General features: G+C 39.2%; 1 protein-coding gene across 2 annotated transcripts in view; it reads left to right on the top strand.

Annotated features, from left to right (window-relative positions):
• TBC1D32 (TBC1 domain family member 32) overlaps nt 1–22401 on the top strand; it is a 289724-nt gene that overhangs the window by 175364 nt on the left and 91959 nt on the right. For both annotated transcript variants that reach the window (XM_045294624.1, XM_045294625.1), the window contains exons 23-25: nt 9176–9298; nt 10239–10347; nt 11178–11271. In XM_045294624.1, the coding sequence (XP_045150559.1) occupies nt 9176–9298; nt 10239–10347; nt 11178–11271 (326 nt within the window). The remainder of the gene's footprint in view (nt 1–9175; nt 9299–10238; nt 10348–11177; nt 11272–22401) is intronic.

Genomic DNA, 22401 nt, shown 5'->3' with positions numbered 1-22401 from the left:
ATGTGGCTCCTCCAGCTCAGGGGACTAGCATAGCTCCATGTGTCTTGTCAACTGCAATGTCTCCTAGGGAGTGATCCTGTGTCCCACCTCAAATGAGCTATTTATCTCCTTAGCACCTCTAAATGAGGCCATCAAGTTGTGACCTGATTGACAGGCTAAACGCCACCCCTTCACTCTTAATCTTTTCAAATTGACAACAGATTATCTAACCACCGCAGCACCTAACAACGATAACATAGTGTTACTAAAATTGACCCAAATCCTTCTTCCTCTAGAAGCTTTTTCTGGACAAATTGACTCCTTTATGCCTTCACCACCATTTAAATTTGTTTATGATCCAATTTCGCCACCATTATATAAGGAACAACATATATCCATAGCAACATATGATGCTATGCTGAGTACTTGGAGACCATAAGAAAATAATAGTGTGAGTAATATTTGCACACTACTTAGTCCTGTTTAAAAAGGAATAACTAAGATCTTTGACTACTATATACTGTTGGTATACTGAAACTTTTAACCTAATAAGGTATAACATAAGAAATAAGGTGGAATTAAATTATTTCTAATAGTACACAAAAATGCAGTCACCTATGCATTCTTCTGAAATTTGTTTGCCATTGATATTTTTACATTAATTTATTTCAAGTGTCTTTTTAATGCTGTACCTTTTAAAAATGAAAGCATGATATAATATTATGCTTTTATCTCATTCACCAGTTTCACCTTGCATAATTGTTGAATTTCGTTTGAATACTTCTTGACTTAACCAGCTTGTTTTATAAGTAAAATAAGCATTAGATTCTTTTATATTATAGAAATGGAAATATAAAACAGTTCATTGAATAATATATTTCTTTGTCAAATGTTAATTCTGTAGTACTAGTTTATTGAGTGTGGTAGCCTGGGTACTTTAGAGAAACAAATCCAAAGAAACTCATGTACAAGAGACAGTTCTATATAAAGGGTAAGTGTGCATCAAGAAAACATCCCAATCCAGTGCTGCCTAAGCCCACAAGTCCAACATTAACGCATTAACCCATATGTCAAACACCAGTCCACAAAGTCCTCCTCCATCACCAAACAGACGCAATGATGCTGACTGCAGGAGGAAAGCCGAGTCAGTGAATGTGTAAACATCTCAGGGCTGGCAGGGGTCTCCACATGGCTGCTCCATCACCCAGGGCTCCATCGTGGTAGGTCCATGAGGTTTCACCTTGGGGAGGTCTTGCAGGAAGTCAGCCTTGCCAGCTGAAGCAGGGAACTGGCTAAGGCAGCTGCACCCTGATGCGACCATCAGAAAGCAAGAGACCCGAGAACTAGAAAGGTGAGGCTCACTGAGCCATTTATCCCTCCGCCCTTCAATTAACCCCACATGTGTTTATCGGCCAGGTTGGCACAATATACTAACAACTTCACTAAGCAACATTTATGTACAGCAAATCTAAAATATTATATTGTATAGAAATTCACTATTGTGACCTATAAGTTTTATGTTTGATTGCTAGGAATCAGAATCAACTCAGTGGCAGTGAGTGAGTAAATAGTAGTAGGTCAGCTAGAATCTTTGGCTAATGCTTACTCAACTTCACTGCTGTAGAGGTGATTCGATTCATAGCAACACAATAGGACCATGGTAGAACTGCCCCTGCAGGTTTCCAAGAGTGGAACAGGAGACAGACAAGACTAGATTCTGTTCATATGAACCCCATCTCTAAAATTTTCTATTGTATTGCATAGAATCATTCATTGACTTTACAAATCTTTCTTTTAAAGTCTTTTATTTACCACTTGACAAATTTATAAATATTTAAGAGATAAATACTCTTTGTTTTTATATAGCGCTAGCATATTTGGATTGTGGCCCACAAAAATTAATCTTGACAATTGTTGCTGATAAGTCTGATAATATATACTCTTTGAGACAGGGTTTTTAGCAGTTTGTCTACATTAGTGGATATAAATTGGTCTACTTCTGTTCCTATACTTTTTATATACCAAGCCTTAATGTTATTAAATACTTTTTCTCCTAAATTGCTTTTTCTTCCATGTTTACTCTATCTGCAAGCTTATACAAATGTGCTGTTATAAATAATGAGCCATTAAAACCTCTTTATTAGATGATTACCTAATTGAGATGCAAATGGCATTAGTTGTTATTGAGACTTGGAAGAACCTTTTGTGCATGATAATTAGTGATATAATTCTTGTATTAATATTCTGAATTTTTTATTTTTGCACATAAGCTTATATAGTATCCACCAAAACATAATTTTTAAAGTTATTTTGTAAAATATTAAAATTATTAATATTGTATAGAATATAAACATACAACTTAAAAAATTGCTGTCACAGAAACACCTACACAATTCTCTCATGGAGCTGCTTGTGGTTTTGAACTGCCCATCATGCAGATCACAGCCAAACTCGTAACCACTATGCCACCCGGCCTCCTTTCCTAATAAAAGACCAAACCAAACTTGCTGTTCTTAAGACAATTCTAATTCACAGCGGCCTGATGGGAAAGAGCAGAACTGTGGTGGGTTTCTCAGGATGGAACACTTTACTGAGACCTGGTGTTTTTGAACTGTTGACCTTTGGGTTAGCAACCCAATGTGTTACCCACTGTTCCACCAGGCTTTTAATGCTTTTGCTGCTTTTAGGACTTCATGTAAATGGACTCATAGCCTCTGCATTCTGTCATGCCTGACCTATTCTGTGTTATATTTTTAAGACTAGTGTTTTTGCATGTATCTTCAGTTAATTTATATTCATTGTTGTATAAACTTCCTTTGGAGATTTTATATATATATATATTACATTGCTTGTGGAAATATTGGTTGTTTCCAGGTTTGAAGTATTATAAACAACTTTAGCTAAATAGCTAAATATTTCCTTGTACACATATATATACTTCTGTAATATGTTGCTAAAGAGTCTATCTGCTGGACATTGGGCATCCACTCAAGAACTCCCTCAATGCCAGAACACTTTGTTTTATTAAACTGGCATTCCATGTTGCTCACCTTCCCGACCTGATTGCTGAAGACAAAATGGGTGCATAAGCAAATGAGGTGAAGAAAGATCAAAAGATATAGCATCTGGGGTCTTAAAGGCTTGAAGATAAACAAGCAGCCATCTACCTGAGAAGCAACAAAGTCCACATGGAGGAAGCACACCAGCCTGTGTGATCATGAGGGGGATCAGTTATCAGGCATCAAAGAACACAAAATCCTATCATTGTGAATGAGGGGGAGTACAGATTGGAGACCCAACACCCATCTGTAGGCAACTCTACATCCCCTTACAGAAGGGTCACGGGGAGAAGATGAGCCAGTCAGGGAGCAGTGTAGCAAAGTACAACTTTCCTCTACTTCTTTAGATGCTTCCTTTCCCCCCACTATCATGATCCCAATTCTACCTTACAAATCTGGCTAAACCAGAGGATGTACACTGGTACAGATAGGAACTGGAAACACAGGGAATCCAGGACAGATAAACCCCTCAGGACCAGTGGTGAGAGTGGTGATACTGGGAGGGTGGAGGGAAGGTGGGGGATAAAGGGGGAACCAATCACAAGGATCTACATATAACACCCTCCCTGGGGGATGGGCAACAGAAAGTGGGTGAAGGGAGATGTTGGACAGTGTAAGACATGATAAAATAATAATTATTTATAAATTATCAAGGGTTCATGAGGGAGGGAGATGGAGAGGGAGGGGGAAAATGAGGAGCTGATACCAAGAGCTCAAGTAGAAAGCAAATGCTTTGAGAATGATGATGGCAACAAATGTACAAATGTGCTTGACACAATGGATAGATGTATGGATTGTGATGAGTTGTATGAAACCCCCCCAAAATGATTTTTTTTAAAAGTCTATCTGCAAAGGTCTGTTTATGAACTTTATATTTCTGTTCAGTTGAATTTTTAAAATCTTTGTTTTAATTGTTACAGCTTTAAACTAATAACTAATGCAACCTTTTTCTGTTTGTTCTTATTTTCCAAAATCTCTTGGCTTTTTTCAATCCTCTGTTTTTCCATATTAATTTTAGAATTAGGTTGTCACACAAACCAACCCATTGGAATTTTAATTATCATTATATTAAATGTATAGATCAATTTAGGATGGATTGATATGCCTTTAAAAAATCATTTTATTGGTGGCTCTTACAGCTCTTATAACATTGCATACATTGTTGATCCTCTTTTAATGTTTTCTGATCGATCAACCTGATATCTATTTCCATTTAATTACAAATACTTTAAACACTCTGATTAAACTTTCATAGCTTTCTCTATTGATGCCTTATACATCCTTTGTTGATTTAAGTTTGCAGCTTTATACTCATATGTATTACAGAGTAATATATAACTACTACCCAATGGCTAAGAATGTGGGTTCCTGGGCTAAACTATAAGACTTAGGTTCCTATCTGTGCCATGGATATTTTCGGCAAGATCCTTAATATCTCTGCATCTGTTTATATGCGAGAACAAGACTCCATATGTATCTTCCTCACAAAGTTATTGTGAGGATTAACATGTACCTTGCTCCCAAATTCAGCACCAATAAATAGAAGTATGTGGTAATAATGAAGGTACATATACATACTCATCATCTTATTCCTGTTATAAAAAATTTACTTTAAAAACTTAAAATTTTCATTAAAGTATTAGTTACTGTAAATTTAAATTAAACTCACAAATGAGTTGAAGGAGAATTTACTTCTTTACCACCTTTAACTTTCTTATCTAGATGATGTGTCTCCACTGAATTTTTTACATTCCTCACAGATATAGCTTTCTTCAGTTAGGTCTTGTACATTTCTTTTTAAATTTGTTATATTGTATGTGTTACGTTTTTTTTGTTGCTATTGTTAGTGGAACCTCTTTTTCCATGATAACAGAGGGCCCTGTTACTTTGTGCCTGGACAGAAACTTGTGAGATAATAATATTCTTAGAAGGCTGAAATCAAGGTGTCACCTGGGAGTGTGGTCTCATTTGAAACTCAATTAGGCAAAGTTCTGCTTCTAAAGTCAGAGTGTTGGTAGAATTTTGTGGTTTTAGAACTAGATGTCTGTCTCCTTTTCTTGATCACCAGAAGCTGAAGGCTTTGTCGGCTGTCATTGTTCTTACCGGGTGTTTTCCCCCAGCATGGTGGCTTGTTTCTATAAAGTTAGCAGAGTAGAGAGACTCCAGCAAGAAATGCAGTCCAGTCCCATATAATATAATTGTGTTTGTCTGGGTACACTGTAGAAACACATTCATAGACACTCATATGTGTATGAGAGAACTTTATATCAAAGAGTAATTGTACATTAATAAAATACCCCAACCCAGTCCAAGTCAGGTCCATAAATCTGACATTAGACCATATTCCTGTTACCAATCTATAAATTCTTCCTTAGAGTCATGCAACATATACAATGATCCCAAATGCAGGAAGAAAGCTCACAGGCCAGTGGGTGGAAAGTCTTGTGGATCCAGTGGCAGTTGAAGCATCTTAGCGCGGGCAGGGGTTTCCATTTGGCTCCTCCAGCTCCAGGACTCTAGCATATCTCCATGTGTCTTGTCAACAGGAATGCCTCCCAGGGAGTGAGTGTGTTCCCACCTCCAGCGAGCTATTTATCTCCGTAGCACCTCCAAATGAGGTCTTCAAGCTGCAACCTAATTGACAGACCAGACTCTACCCCTTCCTCAAGTTGATAGATTATGTAACTGCCACAATAATCATCTAATTATGTACATATAATCACACTCAATCTATCTCCTTTGCTGTACTTAGTTATAAGAGAAAGCAAAGATCTTGCCAATCTCACAGATCACAAGAGATGAAGGACATGTCAGACTTCTTCCAATTAGGAAAAGTTGGCATCAACACATCACTACTGTTTTATTTCTATTCCAACAAAAAGATGGAAAAAACCTAAGTGCCGATTAACGAATTAATAAATAAACTTGTGCACATGCACACAATGGAGTATTAAATATTATTAGAGAATTATGATGGATCTGCAAAATACCTCAAAAGTTGGGTACATCTGGAGGCTGTTATGCTGAGTGAAATTTGTGAATTACAAGATGACAAATATTTTATAAGGTCTGTGTTGTAAAAGCTTAACACAAGGGTTTTACACTAAAAGAAGTATTCTTTGATGGTTCTTGTGGGTATGAGGGGAAAGAAGCACAGATCACTGATTGGAGGAGAGACAAGTGTCAACTGGGGTGAAGGTCAGGAAGGCAATATATAGTCACTGAGATGTTGACAAAAAATGATGGAGGCAGGGAAAAACACTGAGAGGAGCACAAAGGCTAAAGGCAGCAAAGGGAAATGCTATTAAATACTATTATATACACAATTCTGCAATTCTCTCTGAGTGGATACCTACAAAGTCAAGCAAGCTGAGAAGGTATGGGAAGAACAGAAGTTATTTCTACATATTGATTTACATGTACAGTAAATATATTCATGAATATACTAGAACACACAAGAAGCAAAATTATTAAAATTTCCAAGTTATAAGCAAACACCTTGGAATACATTGTTTGGTCTAGGGGTTCAGGACCCTATCTGCAGGTGATGTCAAGTGCAATTGACATATAATCCACAAAGACCAAATTCCTACTGGCATTGTGAGTAGCCATCTAAGGGGCTACTACTGCTCTCTTTTCAGCTTGAGCAAAAAGAGTGAAGACAATTTAACACATATAGAAACAATTAGTTAAGTAGATTTATGAACCATGAAATCTTAGCTTCCACCAACCACCCTGATATCAGAAGAATGAGCTGGTGCCTCAATAATACTGCCAATGCTATGGATGGGTTCACTTTAGAAGGTCTTCAATTGAGTGGGTAAGATGATGTAGTCAATGAGTATGGCCTGCCTAACCATAATTCCTTATGTGAAATATTATATACTCTCTACGTATGACTATAATCCTGTTTTTGGAGGAAATCCTCCACTATGCTAATAGACCAGGATTAAGGTGGAATGAAGACTTGACTTCTCAACTGAACCAGTAGGCAACATCATGATAAATGGAGAAAAGATTGAAGTTGTCAAGGATTTTGTCTTGCTTGGGTCCAAAATCAGTGCTCATGGAAACAGTACTTAAAAGACATGTTGTATCAGGTAAATTTGCTGTGTAAGGTCTCTTTAGAATATTGAAGATCAAGGAGGTTACTTTGAGGACTGTGATGCACCTGATTCAAGCCATGGTGTTTTCATTTGCCTCATATGCATGTGGAAGGTGGACATCGAATAAAGAAAACCAGTGAAGAATAGAAGCATTTGAATTGTGGTGCTGAAAGTATCATGGATTTCTAAACGGACAAACCGATCTGTCTTGGAAGTGGTATAGCCAGAGTGCTCCTTAGGGGCCAGGATAGTGAGACGTTATCTTACATACTTTGGACACATTGCCAGAAGAAACCAGTCCCCGGGGAAAAACATCATGTTTGGTAAAATAGAGGGGCAGTGGAGGAGAGAAAGGCCCTCAGGGAAATGGATTGACACCATGGCTGCAACAAGGAGTTCAAGCACAGGAACAACTGTGAGGATGGTGCCCGACCGTGCAGTGTTTCGTTCTGTTGTGCATAAGTTTGCTATGGGTTGGAACCAACTCGATGGTGCCTAACAACAACAACAACAACAAGACTTGACCTTAAGCAAGTCACACCCTTTGATTCCTTGGGCACATGGTCTGCTGAAAAACAAAAACCCCACTCGCATCAAAGCCACTGCTATGTGTATCAGAGTCCTCTGGGAAGCACAGAGAGAAACCCGAGGACCCTCAGAAGAAGGCCATGTTTGAGATCTGTGTCTGAAGTGCCCGAGGCTGAGACTAGAGACACCAGAGACTGTGGGGCAGACCGAAGGAGCCAGGCCGAGACTGGAGGCCGAGGCAAGGAAACCACGGGACATAACAGGTGCAGCTTGGAGACTGTGAGGCAGAGTGACAAAGGAATTCCTGCCCATCAAAAGTTATATCGCTTTGCAGATTTTTGTTACTTGCTAATATTCTCTGATGAATACCTAAGTTAATTGAGTGCTCATTAAGAAGGAAATTTGCTATTCGTTTTTAAGTTAGATTTTGATGAAATTTTAAAAATAAGATGAGAAATTACCAATCACCTTTTAAATAACATTTCAATAGCAACATATTTTGGATGGCAGATTTCTACTTAAAATAGTTAAAAATTTGCGTGAGGATGAAAAGTGGAGTCATTGTTTGGAAGCAATGAGTTTCTGTTTAGAAAGAAAATTTGGCAATGATTGTTGGTGGAGTTTGCACAATATGATTAATTAATGGTAAATTGTATACATGTGAAGTGCTGAATTGGCTAATGTCTCTGTCATGTTTTTTCAGTAATAAATACATCTGTCATCTATATATGTCAATTTCTGTCATCTATCTATCTATCATCTATGTATCTATCTATCTACAAACATATACATACACACAGTCTATTTTTTGTGTACATGGTGGATTAGTTTCAGGACACTCCTTGCTCTCAATATCAAAATCGAAGAATGCTCAAGCCCTTTATATAAAATGATGTAGTATTTGCATATTACCTACTTATATCCTCTTGTATTCTTTAAATAGTCTCTACCCACTGCTATTAAGTCGAGGTTGACTCTTAGAGATACTGTAGGGCAGGGTAGAACCTGTGAACTTACGACACTGAAACTGTTTACAGGACTAGAAAGCCCCATCTTTCTCCTGCAGAGCACCTGGTAGTTTCAAACTACAGACCGTGGGGATTGCAGCCCAGTACATAACCCCTATGCCACCATGGGTCCTTCCTTTAAGTCATCTCTAGATTACTTATAATACTATATTTGAGCTCTCTTTGAGATATTACCTTGACTACACAAGCTCTTCTTTCCTCCTTCCCTCCCTCCCTCCCTTCCCTCCTTTTTTTTCTCTTCAATATCTTCTATCTGTGGTTGGTTGAATCCATGGATGTGGGACTTAAGTATTTGCAAGGCCAACTGTTTATGGGGGCACTTCACCTAGGTTGTAAAAAAATGAAATTAAAAGATAATGAAAATGCTCTTTCACATAAATTTTGTGTTTTGATGTATAGATATTACTTGGAGCATTAAGAAGTCTTATAAATTTTTAAAACATTTTGTAAACTGTTCTCATTTTTTTTTAAATAGGCTATTAAATGTGATATGTTGTTCTCTGGACACACTTCTCTTACTAGAGGCTCAATATCAAGTATCTGAAATGTTACTAACTGCACAAGAAGAAAATATTTTAGAGACGTCTGAAAACTGCAGGTAAAAAAAGATCCATTAAATACAAAAATAAAAAACAACTTTGTTTTAGCAGATGCTTTTTTAAGGAAGTGATTTTTAGTATTGTTCTTAAAATGAATATGTTTAAGTCATAAGAGTAAAAAGCAATCAAAGAGTAAATGCCCTAGTTAGGAAGACTATGATCTATTCTTTTGAAGAGGACTGCTGTGTTTGGGCAGCACTTTCTACACTTGATGTTTTCATTCTTTAAAATTGTATTATATTTAAATCTAGGTTGCTTGTGTAGGATGACTCATTGAACAAAGTATTTAATTTTGTGTTCCTGCTAAAGACCCTCTCTATTTCATTTTCTTAATTAGGTTAGTTTATAATCATAAATGGTGTTTATTTGCCAAATGATGACAATTTTTTTTCTATTAATAACTCACATCTGCCACTACCTCAACTTGGCTGACATTTATTGTATGTACTTAGTCAATTGCTCATACTGAGTTTGTGTCTGTAATTAGGAAAAAAACCCAAAACAACAAAAAAGTATGCTCTATTATAATCTGAGTTTAAAAGCTTAAAGGATCATAAGAATTATGGGGGCTGTTCAAAACTAATATTTCTATTGTATTTAAGGCATGAACTAGAATTTAATGAAAATCGACTAAAACTTAATTGTTAAAGTCACTGTAGAAGTTATGTGTATCTTAGTTCTATTTCTCATTTAAATATACTAACATTTCTCAGTAAATATTATTTTCTCAATTTCATTATATAAATAATATCTCTATCAGTGGCTTACTTTCAAAGATAAAAAGTAAATTTAGTCATTTGTTTGAATATGTTACTTTGATGATCTGTTTATCAAAAGTGAATTTTGTGCTTTATTTTCCTTTTACATTTCAGTTTCTTTATGATAAAAATAAGCCATATTCCATTAGGCAATAACAACAATGACGTATTTACATTTCAGAGACTTCATAATTGATGGCTTGTCAGTAGAAAGGAATCACATTCTTGTTAGGATACATCTTATTGGTGGGCCATTAGAACGGATTTTGCCTCCAAGAACACTAGAACAGGTGAGTGAGATGGAGATGGAGCATGGAATGTGTTCATGACATATTTAGAAGCAAGGCAGCCAACTCTGGTGACACGTAACAGCATCGACTTTCTCATTCTGCATCATAGAGTTGAACTTTTGCTACCTGAAAACTTTAGGATGCAAGTGAACCCTTTCAAACTAAAATAGCATCCTTGATGCATGGGAGTCACGAGCGCTGCTTTATGGAGTCCGAGGTGGGTGTGTGCTGTTTTATTAAAAAAGTTGTCATTCTTTCTGTGTGTCTTTACGATTTTACCTTTAATGTCCCTCAGTCTTATGAAAGGTAACTTTTATTAGATAACTTTATTCTCTTTGTATTTCTGTGACAATACGGAGTACCTGTGCTTCCATCAATATTCATGGAGTTTGGTTTTCTCAGAAGGTGTATTGTTGTTGGTGGTGTTGAGTGATGTTTTCTTTGCCTGTCACCCTGGGAAGGGTGAGAGAGAAATGATCGACAGCACAAGAGGCACACTTTGGTGAACAAACTTGCAAATGCATGATCTATTTTGAAGGCTATAATTTTCCTTTCATGAAAAAAATTATAAAATCATTGTCAGTTGTAGCTGTCCGGACAAGTTACCAGATGTCTGTCATCATTGCTGTCCCTGCTCTTCTTCATTTGACTTATTGTCTGTTAGAATAATTAGTTGTTGATTATCAAATAGCTTATCCAGTTAGGTAGATAACTTCACTGAAAGTTATGAGGGAAAAAGTCAATATAAATTAATGATAACTCATAAAGTTTAAAAACAAAATAATATTTTAAATTGCTCATTAAAGCTATCTGTTCACCTTTGTGTCCAGGGTTATGATCCATATCCTTGGCCAATCTTTTCATCATATCCCTTGCCAAACTGCTATCTTCCCGAAGTTACAAGACATCCTGATAGCAAGCAAGGTAAAATACTTTCCATCATATGTAATATTGATTTTAATACCTTTGTTGTTATACTTTGTCAAAAGGTAGAGTATTATGAAAGGAGAATGTGGTAATGTTATATATAAAATTGGCTAGGCTATGCTTTTCAATGGTTTGGCATATTTTGTCATCATCCTCATTTTGTGACCTGATGTAAGGAGTCAATCAGCTGAGCTTCCATGGTGGTGTGGCCTGCATCCAATACTTATGGATGCTCTGACAAAATGTACTCTCTTCTCTTCCTGCATCCTACTCATCATTCTCTGACCTGCCTCCCACTCTGCATCTTGGGATGAGCTAGCAGCTCACCATCTGGCCTCTCTTAAATCTATAAATGAGTTGCAGGTCTCGTGGACCTCTTTGGATTTGGGAGGAACATATGCTTCCTTTGGCTATGCCAATGGGTCTTTTAACAACTTTTGAGGAGAGCCCAGAAGAAGAGAAAATGAGAAAAGCTCAGACTGCCATGCGAGCTTGCCTGCCACTCAGACCTTACGATCTAGCTAATCTAGTAATCCTGAAGTGTCAATGGCAAATAGTACTGTTTGTAGTCTTGTCCAGACCTATGATGAATCACAGTACAGACCCTTAGAATTTTGAAATAAAGGTCTGCCATCCTCAGCAGATAACTACCATATATGTATGCAAAGAACAACATACTATTAAAGTTCTTTGTAAACCACACAACCTTCCTGTATGTGTTATAGGCCGGCATCACAGTACTCGCCCACCGCTGATCACCACAGGCAAAGGTCAGACATTTCTCTACTCTCTAACTTTCTCTGCTCTATTTTCACACCAACGCTCTGTCCCACACTACTTTTTTATTGGATTCAATCATCCATTACAATGGCCACGTAGAACTCACACACAGTAGTCATGATGATGAGGTTTATTAGGAAAGTTAACAGATTACCATATGTCACAATCAGAAATTATTAAGGATACACTCCTTTGTCCACGCCAGGGCCTCTTTTTTAGTCATGCTGGTAGTTATGTCTCTTTCTGGTTCTCAATCTTCAGCCACATGGCCCTTTGACCTCTCCCCTGCGAGAACAGAAATGACAACGTTCATTAGTTCTGACAAATGCTCAAAGGGTACGACACTCTGTAAGCCAGCCTCCTCCCTGAGGCATTAGATCTTACTCTTTTTGTGGGTACACTACTCCATCTCATGGTCTCTGCTTGGCCCCTCTCTTCTGGCTCATGGTCTCAGATTTGCAGCCTCGGTGCCCCGGCTGCCTTCACCCCTGCTGACAGGAGTCTTTATGGTGCCTACTCTTTTCTAGTGGTGAGTCTTTCCTGATGATCATGACTGACCAGTCCTTGAGTTTGGGTCCTCTACACGTTTCTTACATGCTCCTACCCAGTCATTTGGTGGGAGTTACAAAGAATATGGATAGAAAAGCCGTGGCAAGCCATTCACTTCACAGCAGTATATTTGTGTGCATGTGCCATTTGTGTCAATGTTAATATGCAAAAAAATATGTACCGTATATACTCGAGTGTAAACTGAGTTTTTCAGCACATTTTTTTAATCATTTTATTAGGGGCTCATACAACTCTTATCACAATCCATGCATACATCAATTGTGTCAAGCACATTTGTACATTTGTTACTGTCATCATTCTCAAAACACCTGCTTTCTACTTGTGCCCTTGGTATCCTCTCCTCATTTTTCCCCCTCCCTCACCACTCCCTTTCCCCCCTGAACCCTTGGTAATTTATAAATTATTATTATTTTGTCATATCTTACACCATCTGATGTCTCCCCTCACCCACTTCTCCGCTGTCCATCCCCCAGGGAGCAGGTTATATGTAGACCTTATAATCTGTTCCCCCTTTCTCCCTCACCTTCCCTCTATCCTCCTGATATCGTCACTCTCACCACTGGACTCGAGGGGTTCATCTGTCCTGGACTCCCTGTATTTCCAGTTCCTATCTGTGCCAGTGTACATCCTCTGGTCCAGCCAGATATGTAAGGTGGAATTGGGATCATGGTAGTGGGGGTGAGGAAGCATTCAAAACTAGAGGAAAATTGTATATATATTTCATCGTTGCTACACTGTACCCTGACTGACTCGTCTCCTCCCCGCAGCCATTCTGCAAGGAGATGTCCAATTTCCCACAGATGGGCCCTGGGTCCCCACTCCGCACTCCCCCTCATTCACAATGCTATGATTTTTTTTTCTTCTCTTTGATGCCTGATACCTGATACCTTCGATACCTTGCGATCTCACAGGCTGGTGTGCTTCTTTCATGTGGGCTTTCTTGTTTCTCAGTTAGATGGCCCCTTTTTTATCTTCCAGCTTATGGGACCCAAGATTCTATATCTTTTGATAGCCTGGCACCATCAGCTTTCTTCACCGCATTTGCTTATGCACCCGCTTTGTCTTCAGCGTTTGTGTCAGGGTAGGCTGGTGTGCTTCTTCCATGTGGGTTTTGTTGTTTCTCAGCTAAATAGCTGCTTGTTTATCTTCAGGTCTTTTAAGACTTCAGATGTTATATCTTTTGGTAGCTGGGCACCATCAGCTTTCTTTACCATATTTGCTTGTGCACCCAATTGTCTTCAGCAATTGTTAGAACAAAGTGTTCTTGGGTTGAAGGAGTACTTGAGCAGGGCCCATTGTCTATCTAATTTCTTAATACTCAACCTATAAATATATGTATATAGATCTATTTCCCCCTCGTCATATATAACTATGTTTATGTCTTTATAGCCTGTATTTAAATATCTATGACTACTCTTTGCCTCTTAGTTCTTTCCTCTATTTCTTTGTACTTTCCTCTTGTCTCACTATCATTTTCAGCCTTCATTTGGGTGTTAGGAATTCTTCTTCATTACATTGCCCTTGATCCAGCCCTGCCAGATATTTTACACCCTCCTTGCCACTGATTTTGTTTGGATCACTTGTCATTCCCTTGTGCCTGTGTTTGTTAACACCCACTTCCTTTCCCCCTCCTCCCCTACTGCTGTGTACCCCCGGAACTGTCATCCCGTTGTTCTCTCTTCTGGCTTGTTTATCCCACCTATCCCTTCCAGGTAGACATGCTATGTACCATCACAAGACTGAGTACAACGAAGCAACAATAGAAAGTAAAACAATAGCTACAACAACAACAACAAACACACACACAAAAAAACATAGAAATAGTTCAGAGTCTGTTTGTTGTCCTTTACGGGTGCTTTCCAGTGGAGTCTGATGGGGTGCCTTGCCCTGGCACCACCTCTATTCCTGGAGACTTCATTGCTCTGCTTCCCCTGCTGCTCTGCTGCATGCCCCTGAAGGTTGGCCCCGGCGCTGGGAGCTCATGGCAGGCACAATTCCCCCTGTGTGTCTCCATTGTTGTCCCCAATGGTGCTATGGGTCATTGAGGAACGCTGTGTCCTGTGGTGAGGCTGGCCCTGCGGTCATCTCTGTGCATTGCTGTTCTGAGCAGGAACATTGTCCTCAGGGTTTGGTGAGCCAGGATGTGCTTCACTCTTTTTTTTTCTTTTCTCTACCCCCCCTCGGTGTGCTCTGACGAGACAGTCTCTCTTCTTGAGCTGTAGCTTCAGTGCTGTCCTCTGAAGTGAATTCTTCTAGGGAGGGAGGGTGGTGCTGTCCACTTAGTTGGTAATGGGGCTGACCCCTCAGGCCTCTCTGTCTGTTCCCTGCTTCATGTCAGTGTGTTGCGTTCTTGTCTTGGAGCTCTGGGTTAAGGACAAGTACTACATGAGTCCGCTGAGATAAGCTCAAAAAATTCAAAGGGGGCATAGGGAGAAAGTTACTGTATATATACATCCCTGGGGTGAGGTCCAGGTTATAAGGCAGGGGCCAGACTAAACCCAGGGATATACATGGGATACATATGATAGCACATTAAAAAGGATGGGGGGCGGTATGGGCAGCCGGGGGAACAGGGCATTAACCCACACAGGGGTAGGGTGCTGATTGTGTCTTCAGCACATTTTTAATGCAGTTTTTGTAGTAAAATTAGGTGCCTTAGTGGATATTCGGGTTGGCTTATACTCAAGTATATACTGTATGCTCCTTTTGAGAAAACATCTTTTGACTTGTTACCCAGCCTTACTAAAGACTTTTCACAATGCAGTCACTGTCAAATAATTCTGTATGATACAGAATTTTCTGTGATGAATTGGAGGTTGTCTGTCATAAAGTCCAACGTACAAAGCAGTTTTCCATCATTAAATGGAAGTGATATATGAGATTCAGCTCAAGCAAGCAAGAACTGAATGAACACGCAAGTAAGCTACATGAGAAAGTGGCCCAAGCGCCTATGGTCCCCATTCCTTTTCTTCTCCGCGTGGCCTCGTTAGCAGTATCATATGATTCGTTGGAGGCAGTCACTACTTGAAAGTGGAGAATATTCGGCCCTCTCTGTGATCTCCCTGAAGGACAGTAGTGAAGGGAAATCCCCTCAATAATCAGAACTTTGAGCAGGGTACCACGTTGTTTACTTTGTTTGCTCTGTACAAATGACCAGATGCACAAGGGTATATTGATTCCTGGGCTGTGACCAGTTACTTGCCTCATGGCCAGGGACTTTGAAGGAGCATGATTAGAAAATTGGTAATCATGAGGCAAGGGGGAAACGTCTGTGGATAGATTTCTCTGAATAGGCCAAATAAATGAAGACGTTGTGTTTCATATAGATACTCATCAAAGGAGAATTGTAACAAACCAGTTGATAGGCTGCTCTCTTTCCTCAGTCCCTCCTGTCCTTGCTCAAGAGATTCATAAACAAAGTGGTCATAGTTGCAGGATAAATTTATACATGGGTTCATTGACATGGTCTTTCACTAAAATATTCTCCTACTCAATAGGTTGTCTATTTACTTTGTTGATAAAGCCCTCCTATGTACAGAAATAGTTTTTTTTTTTAATGTAACATTTCCCTTATTGTATATTAATTCTGTTTTAAAAATTGGTAGGCAGTACATTTATTTATTTTATCTTTTGTTGCTTGAGCTTTCAGGATTATATCTTAGACTGTGTTGTTGAAGACGAATGCCCAAAGTGTTTCCCCCGTGTTTTCTTCTATATGCTATTCCATGTTCGAGCTACTTCATGTTGACTTTTGTATACGGTGTAAGATATGTATCTCACTTCATTCTCAAACCAGCTCTAGTCAGGCATTTATCCCTGTCCTGCTAATGGATTTCCCCGCATTAAATTCACTGGTCAAATCTTAGTCCTCCTCGAACTAGACCTATCAATACCACTTGACACTATTGATTCTTCTCTCTTTTGTTGGAAACATATTCTTTACCTGACTTCTAGAAAATATACCCATTTGGTTTTCTTCCTTAAAATTATCAGGTGTTTCTGGTTCATTATTCTTTACCTGTTTTGTTGAATTTTTCACTTGTCTCCAACTTTTAAAATTTGTAGTGCCCTAGTTCCTCAGACTTTTTCTGGGAGCTATGTGTTGGGCTGCTCACCATAAGGTCAGCAATTCTAAACCACCAGTCACTTCATGGGAGAAATATTAGGCTTTTTATTTCCTTAGAGTCTCATGCAATTTTCTGCCTTGTAAGGTCTCTAAGAGTCAGAATCGACTTGGTGCCGGTGATTTTGGATTATTCTTTATTCATTATGTTGATAACAATCACATTGGCATTTTTAGCTTTTATCACTAACCTGAGCTCTAAACTCATATATACAGCTGTGTACTTTACATCTTTACCGGGAAGGTGAGCAAGCATTATCAGGCTTAGTCAGTATGAGTTAACATCTGATAAACTCTCAAAATCTGCTTCCCCTACCTTCTCCACAGCTTTAGAAATGGAAAGTCTGCCCTCATTCTTCAGATCATAAACCTGGAGGCATCCTTTCATTCCCTCTGCCTTTTATTCTCCACTTCTGAACTGCCACCTGACTCAAACCTGCATATCCAAAATAAAGTCAGTCACTTTGTGCACTGCAACTTTTTGAAGATTGGTATATTGTAGTAATCTGTATTCAGCAACCAGAATGATACTGGTGAAATGTGGGTTCAATCATATCAAGGTTTGGATTCAAACCCTCCAATGGCCCCACACAATTGTGCCACCCTTCCTAATATATTATGCTCTCTCTATTGGAGGTTTAGTACAATTTCAAGACCTTTTATTTAATTACATGTTCTCCTCCCATATTAGACATGAATTTTTATTTGTTCCTAAGACACAAACATTTGAATAGCACATTATTTCCAACTTAACAGTACCTGGGACTTCCTTTTACTAAGAGTGGTCTTGACTTTAAGCTGGTTCCTCTTAATGAGAAGAGTATGTGCAGACATCGATGGATAACCCAAGAGGTTTCTCAGGAAGGGGTTTTTCAGAGACATATTCAATACAGAATGATTATATGCCATCATTCCTTTGTTTATGTTCATACTTCTAATGTGGGGACAGAAAATAAGAAATCAGAATGATGTCTAACTTCCAGTTCTTCTACGAGACAGAGATAGTATCTCTGTGAACTCAACAATTGTAGCCCAATGGGTTTCTAACAGAAGCCTAAATCAGAAGCAAAGAGCCTAAATAACTATAATTAAATAAATATACATTAATTGTACACTGTTAAATTGTGTCCATAAGCTAGTAACACTTTAAGATGCATGTAGTTCTTTAGCAGCATGAGTTCATATTGTTTTCAATTCTGATATTTTAATTCCAAGTAATGATTCACTAGTTCTGATAGGTGTTATTTTCATCATTAGTTTCAAAGCAAAATTCTGAGATATCATTTCATTGCTATGGGGAAAAATCACTTTAACTGTGTGCACAGGGTGATATACCTCCTCACTTGTCTCCTAACTTCTAGATTCTCTCTCCTTGCTACTGTTGTCCTCTCCTCCTCAGTTAAATTGCCTCAGATTCGTGCATGGGTGCCAGTGTTAGCTATTAGGTAATTCATCTTCATCTGTAAGTAAGGCTCTCAAGACATCATCTGTTTCAGTTATTTTTCTTTGTATACATTTTTAGGATCATCATATTAAGATGTAAGCAACCTTTAAGAAGTTATTGATCAATATTATCTACTATCTACTACAGTATAATCTTATTTGACATGCTCATAAGAAAAAAAATGGACTGAAATCATTGCTCCTAAAAATATAATTTCTGTGTTACCCAATGGTTAAGTTAAGTAGGAAGAAGTATAGGAACTCATATTATTACCTGCACAGAATATGAGAAAGAGGTGGCGGTGCGGGGCGGGAGGGTGTTACACAGTGTTTAAAGGCATGTAATACTAGGTGAGGGTTGTTGAGGAGAATTGCTGCAGATTGACCCTTAAGAAAGAGGGAGACAGAGCGCTATTAGCCTGGTTTGTTTGGTTTGTTTTTCTGAACTAAGAGTAAAGCTGGATCATTCTTATGTCCAATTTGGGGATGTTTGGGATGGGGACTTCTTTCTCAAACACTGAAGGGAAGTCCAGTACCTTAATGCTTAAAATTAAAACAGACTTAGGGGATTGAATGGGAAACATTCCTGATAAAAGAAGAAAAATGAGGGGAAGGACGAAGAAAGGAAATGTTAAAAGAGTTTAGGCCTAGTATCCTCTTATAAGCTGTGAAACTTAATATGACCTTTACTTTTAGCCCTATGTTTTATATTTACTTCCCATCGGTTTATCTATATTTATTAGTAGTAAAAATATTAAATTTCAGAAATACCAGAAAATATTTTTGAGGAAATGCTAGATTGTTTTCCCTCATTCTTATTTATTTATTTTAAACTTTTAAAAATCATAATTTGGGTGCAAGTTCATAAAGCATATTCATCGTCTCTTCAGCAGTCAGTACTGTGTTAGTCTGGGTGCACATTTTGTTTTGTGCCATTGTCCGCTGCCCCCACAAGTTAACAGCTCTCACTCCACTTCCTAACCATGTTCCTAGTTTCAGTTCCCCCCTTTCCCCTATCTTTGTTTCTAGGCAAATGCTGAACTTTTGTTCGCACATCAAATTAGTTCTAGGGATATGCCTCCATGGTATTGTCATTCACCTTATAAACCGGTCTGCTATTTGACTGAAAACTTAGTTATGAGGTGAGTGTCGATCCAGCCTTGAAAGATTACTAAGGACTGCAGTTCTAGTAGTTCTACTATCAGACCAGTAATCCTGGTCTTTTTTTTTTTCCTTTACTTTTTATGGGTTTTTTGTTCTTTTTTTAAAAAAATCATTTTATTAAGGGCTCATATAACTCTTATCACAATCCTTACATACATCAATTGTGTAAAGCACATTTGTACATTCGTTGCCCTCATCATTCTCAAAACATTTGCCTTCTACTTGAGCCCTTAATACCGGCTCCTCAGTTTTCCCCTCCCTCCCCACTCCCCGCTCCCTCATGAACCCTTCATAATTCATAAATTATTATTATTTTGTCATATGTTACACTGATGTCTCCCTCCACCCTCTTCTTTGCTGTCCATTCCCCAGGGAGGAGGCTATACGTAGATTCTTGTGATCGGTTCTCCCTTTCCAATTCATATTCCCTCCACCCTCCAGGCATCACCACTGTCACCACTGTTCCTTGAGGGGTCATCTGACCTGGAGTCCCTGTGTTTCCATTTGCTATCTGTACCAATGTACATCCTCTGCTCTAGCCAGATTTGTAAGGTAGAATTGGGATCATGATGGGGGGTGGGGGGTGGTAGAGGAAGCATTTAAGAACTAGAGAAAAGTTATATGTTTCATTGTTGCTACCCTGCACCCTGATTGGCTCATCTCCTCCCCACAACCCTTCAGTAAGGGGATGTCCAGTTGCCTACCAATGGGCTTTGAGTCTCCACTCTGCACTCACCCTCATTTACAATGATATGATTTTTTGTTCTTTGATGTCTGATACCTGATCCCTTCGACAGCTTGTGATCACACAGGCTGGTGTGCTTGTTCCATGTGGGCTTTGTTGCTGCTGAACTAGATGGCCGCTTGTTTATCTTCAAGCCTTTAAGACGCCAGGTGCTATATCTTTTGATAGCTAGGCACTATCCTCTTTCTTCACCACATTTTCTTTTGCACACGTTTGTCTTCAGTGATTGTATCGGGCAGGTGGGCACCCACTGATATGATTTTCAGTTCTTTGATGTCTGATAACTGATCCCTTCTATACCTCATGGTCAGACAGGCTAGTGTACTTCTTCCATGTGGGCTTTGATGCTTCTCAGCTAGATGGCCACTTGTTTATCCATGCCTTTAAGACCCCAGGCACTATATCTTTTGATAACCGGGCACCATCAGATTTCTTCACCACATTTCCTTATGCACACATTTTTCGTCAGCAATCATGCCAGGAAGGTGTGCATCATGGAATGCAATTTAATAGAACACTGTGTTCTTACATTCAGTAAGTACTTGAGTGGAGGCCCAATGTCCATCTGCTGCCTTAATACTAAACCTATAAATATATGCACATAGATCTATTTCCCCACCCTCCTATATAAATATATTTACATATGTACATGCCAGTGTTTAGACCGCTATAAATACCCTTTGTCACCTAGTTCTTAACTCGATTTCCTTTTACTTTCCTCTTGTCCCATTATCATGCTCAGCCTTCATTTGGGTTTCAGTAATTTCTCTCTGTTACATTGCCTTTGCTGAATCCCTACCAGGCCTCTCACACCCTCCTTGCCACTGATTTTTGGATCAACTTGTTGCTCCTCTGTCTGTGGGTTGGTCAGCACCACCCCCTTACCCCTGCCTCCCCCTCTCCCTTGTTCCCCCGGAACCATTGGTCCCATTTGTTTTCTCCTCCAGACTATTCATCCAGACTATTTTATCTAGATAGATCTGTAGAGATAATAATATGCACCAAAAATCAAGCCATAGCAAGATAGGTGATGAATGAGAACACAGCTATGACAATGAAAAAGAAAACCAATGACCCGTAAAAGAATAAATTAATTAAAAGAAAAAAACATTTTTTAAAGAAAGAAAAACCTGTAAATAGATCAAGGTGTGATTTTTTATCTCTAGGCGTGTCCTTCAGTCAAGTCCGATGGGGTGCCATGCTCTGGCCCCAGTCTGTCCTTTGTAATCCCTCAGGGGCCCCTGCTCTGCTCCCACTGTTGCTCTGCCACGCGTCTTTAGTGGTTTGCCTCCGTGTCGCGGGGTCAGTCTGGGCCAATTCCAACACTGAGTCTCCAATGTTGTACCCCTTAGGGTCCTGGGCCAGCAAGGGACAGCGTGTCTCGTAGTGGGATCAGCTATATGGTCCACTCTGTGCATTGGCTGTCCAGAGCGGGGATATCGTCCCTCAGGCCTGGTGGGCCAGGATGTGCTCCACTCTCTCTTCCTTCCCCTTCATTTGCTCCCATGTGCTCTGATCTGACATGCCCCTCTCCCCGAGCTGCAGCTTCAGTGCCATCTTCTAAAGTAAATTCTTCTGGGGGGAGAGTCAGTTGTCTGCATAGCTGGTGTGGGGGCCGAGCCCTCAGGCCCCACCACTGGCTCCCCACTCCTTGTTGGCATGTTGCATTCCTCTGGCACTGGCTTTAAGTGTGGTCCCTCTTTCCCTGTGGAGACACAAGCAATACCCTCCCCTTGGGTGAGTCAGTGCCCTATTCCTGGGCCACACATCTTTTTTTTTCTCTTTCTTCTTTCTCCCCACCCCGCCCCCCTTTCCTCCCTCCCTTTTTTTAGTTGGCTACCATATGTACCCTTGGATTTAGTCTGGCCCCTTTTTAAGCGGATCAACATCTAATTAAATGTTTCCCTTAAACCCTTGCAAATGTTTCCTACTCAAATCCCAATCATGCAATGTTACATTATATAGGTAAGGAGTTACACAGAAATGAGTTATATTCCAATCACATTATAGCATTGACAAGTCCAAAATCTTCATCTTTCAGTAAAAGAACAGTCTGTTGTAATAGTCCAGTCACTATGTATAAAATGTTCAGTTTTGATAGAGTTCCAGAGTGTCCCTTAGACAGCATCAGCAATGGAAGAAATATCTCAGCAGACAGCAATTGCCATTCTCAGATATCTGCATGGTCTTCTTGATGTTTTAATAATTTTATTAGGGGCTCATATAACTCTTATAACAATCCATACATACATCAATTGTGTAAAGCACATTTGTATATTCATTGCCCTCATCATTCTTAAAA

This window comes from Echinops telfairi, unplaced genomic scaffold (assembly GCF_000313985.2).
Source record: "Echinops telfairi isolate 266 unplaced genomic scaffold, ASM31398v2 ScPeMD7_3533;HRSCAF=4204_0, whole genome shotgun sequence".
In the NCBI taxonomy this organism is placed as follows: Eukaryota; Metazoa; Chordata; class Mammalia; order Afrosoricida; family Tenrecidae; genus Echinops; species Echinops telfairi.
Note: the sequence above shows the minus strand (reverse complement) of the source record. Positions and strands in the feature narration are given on the sequence as shown.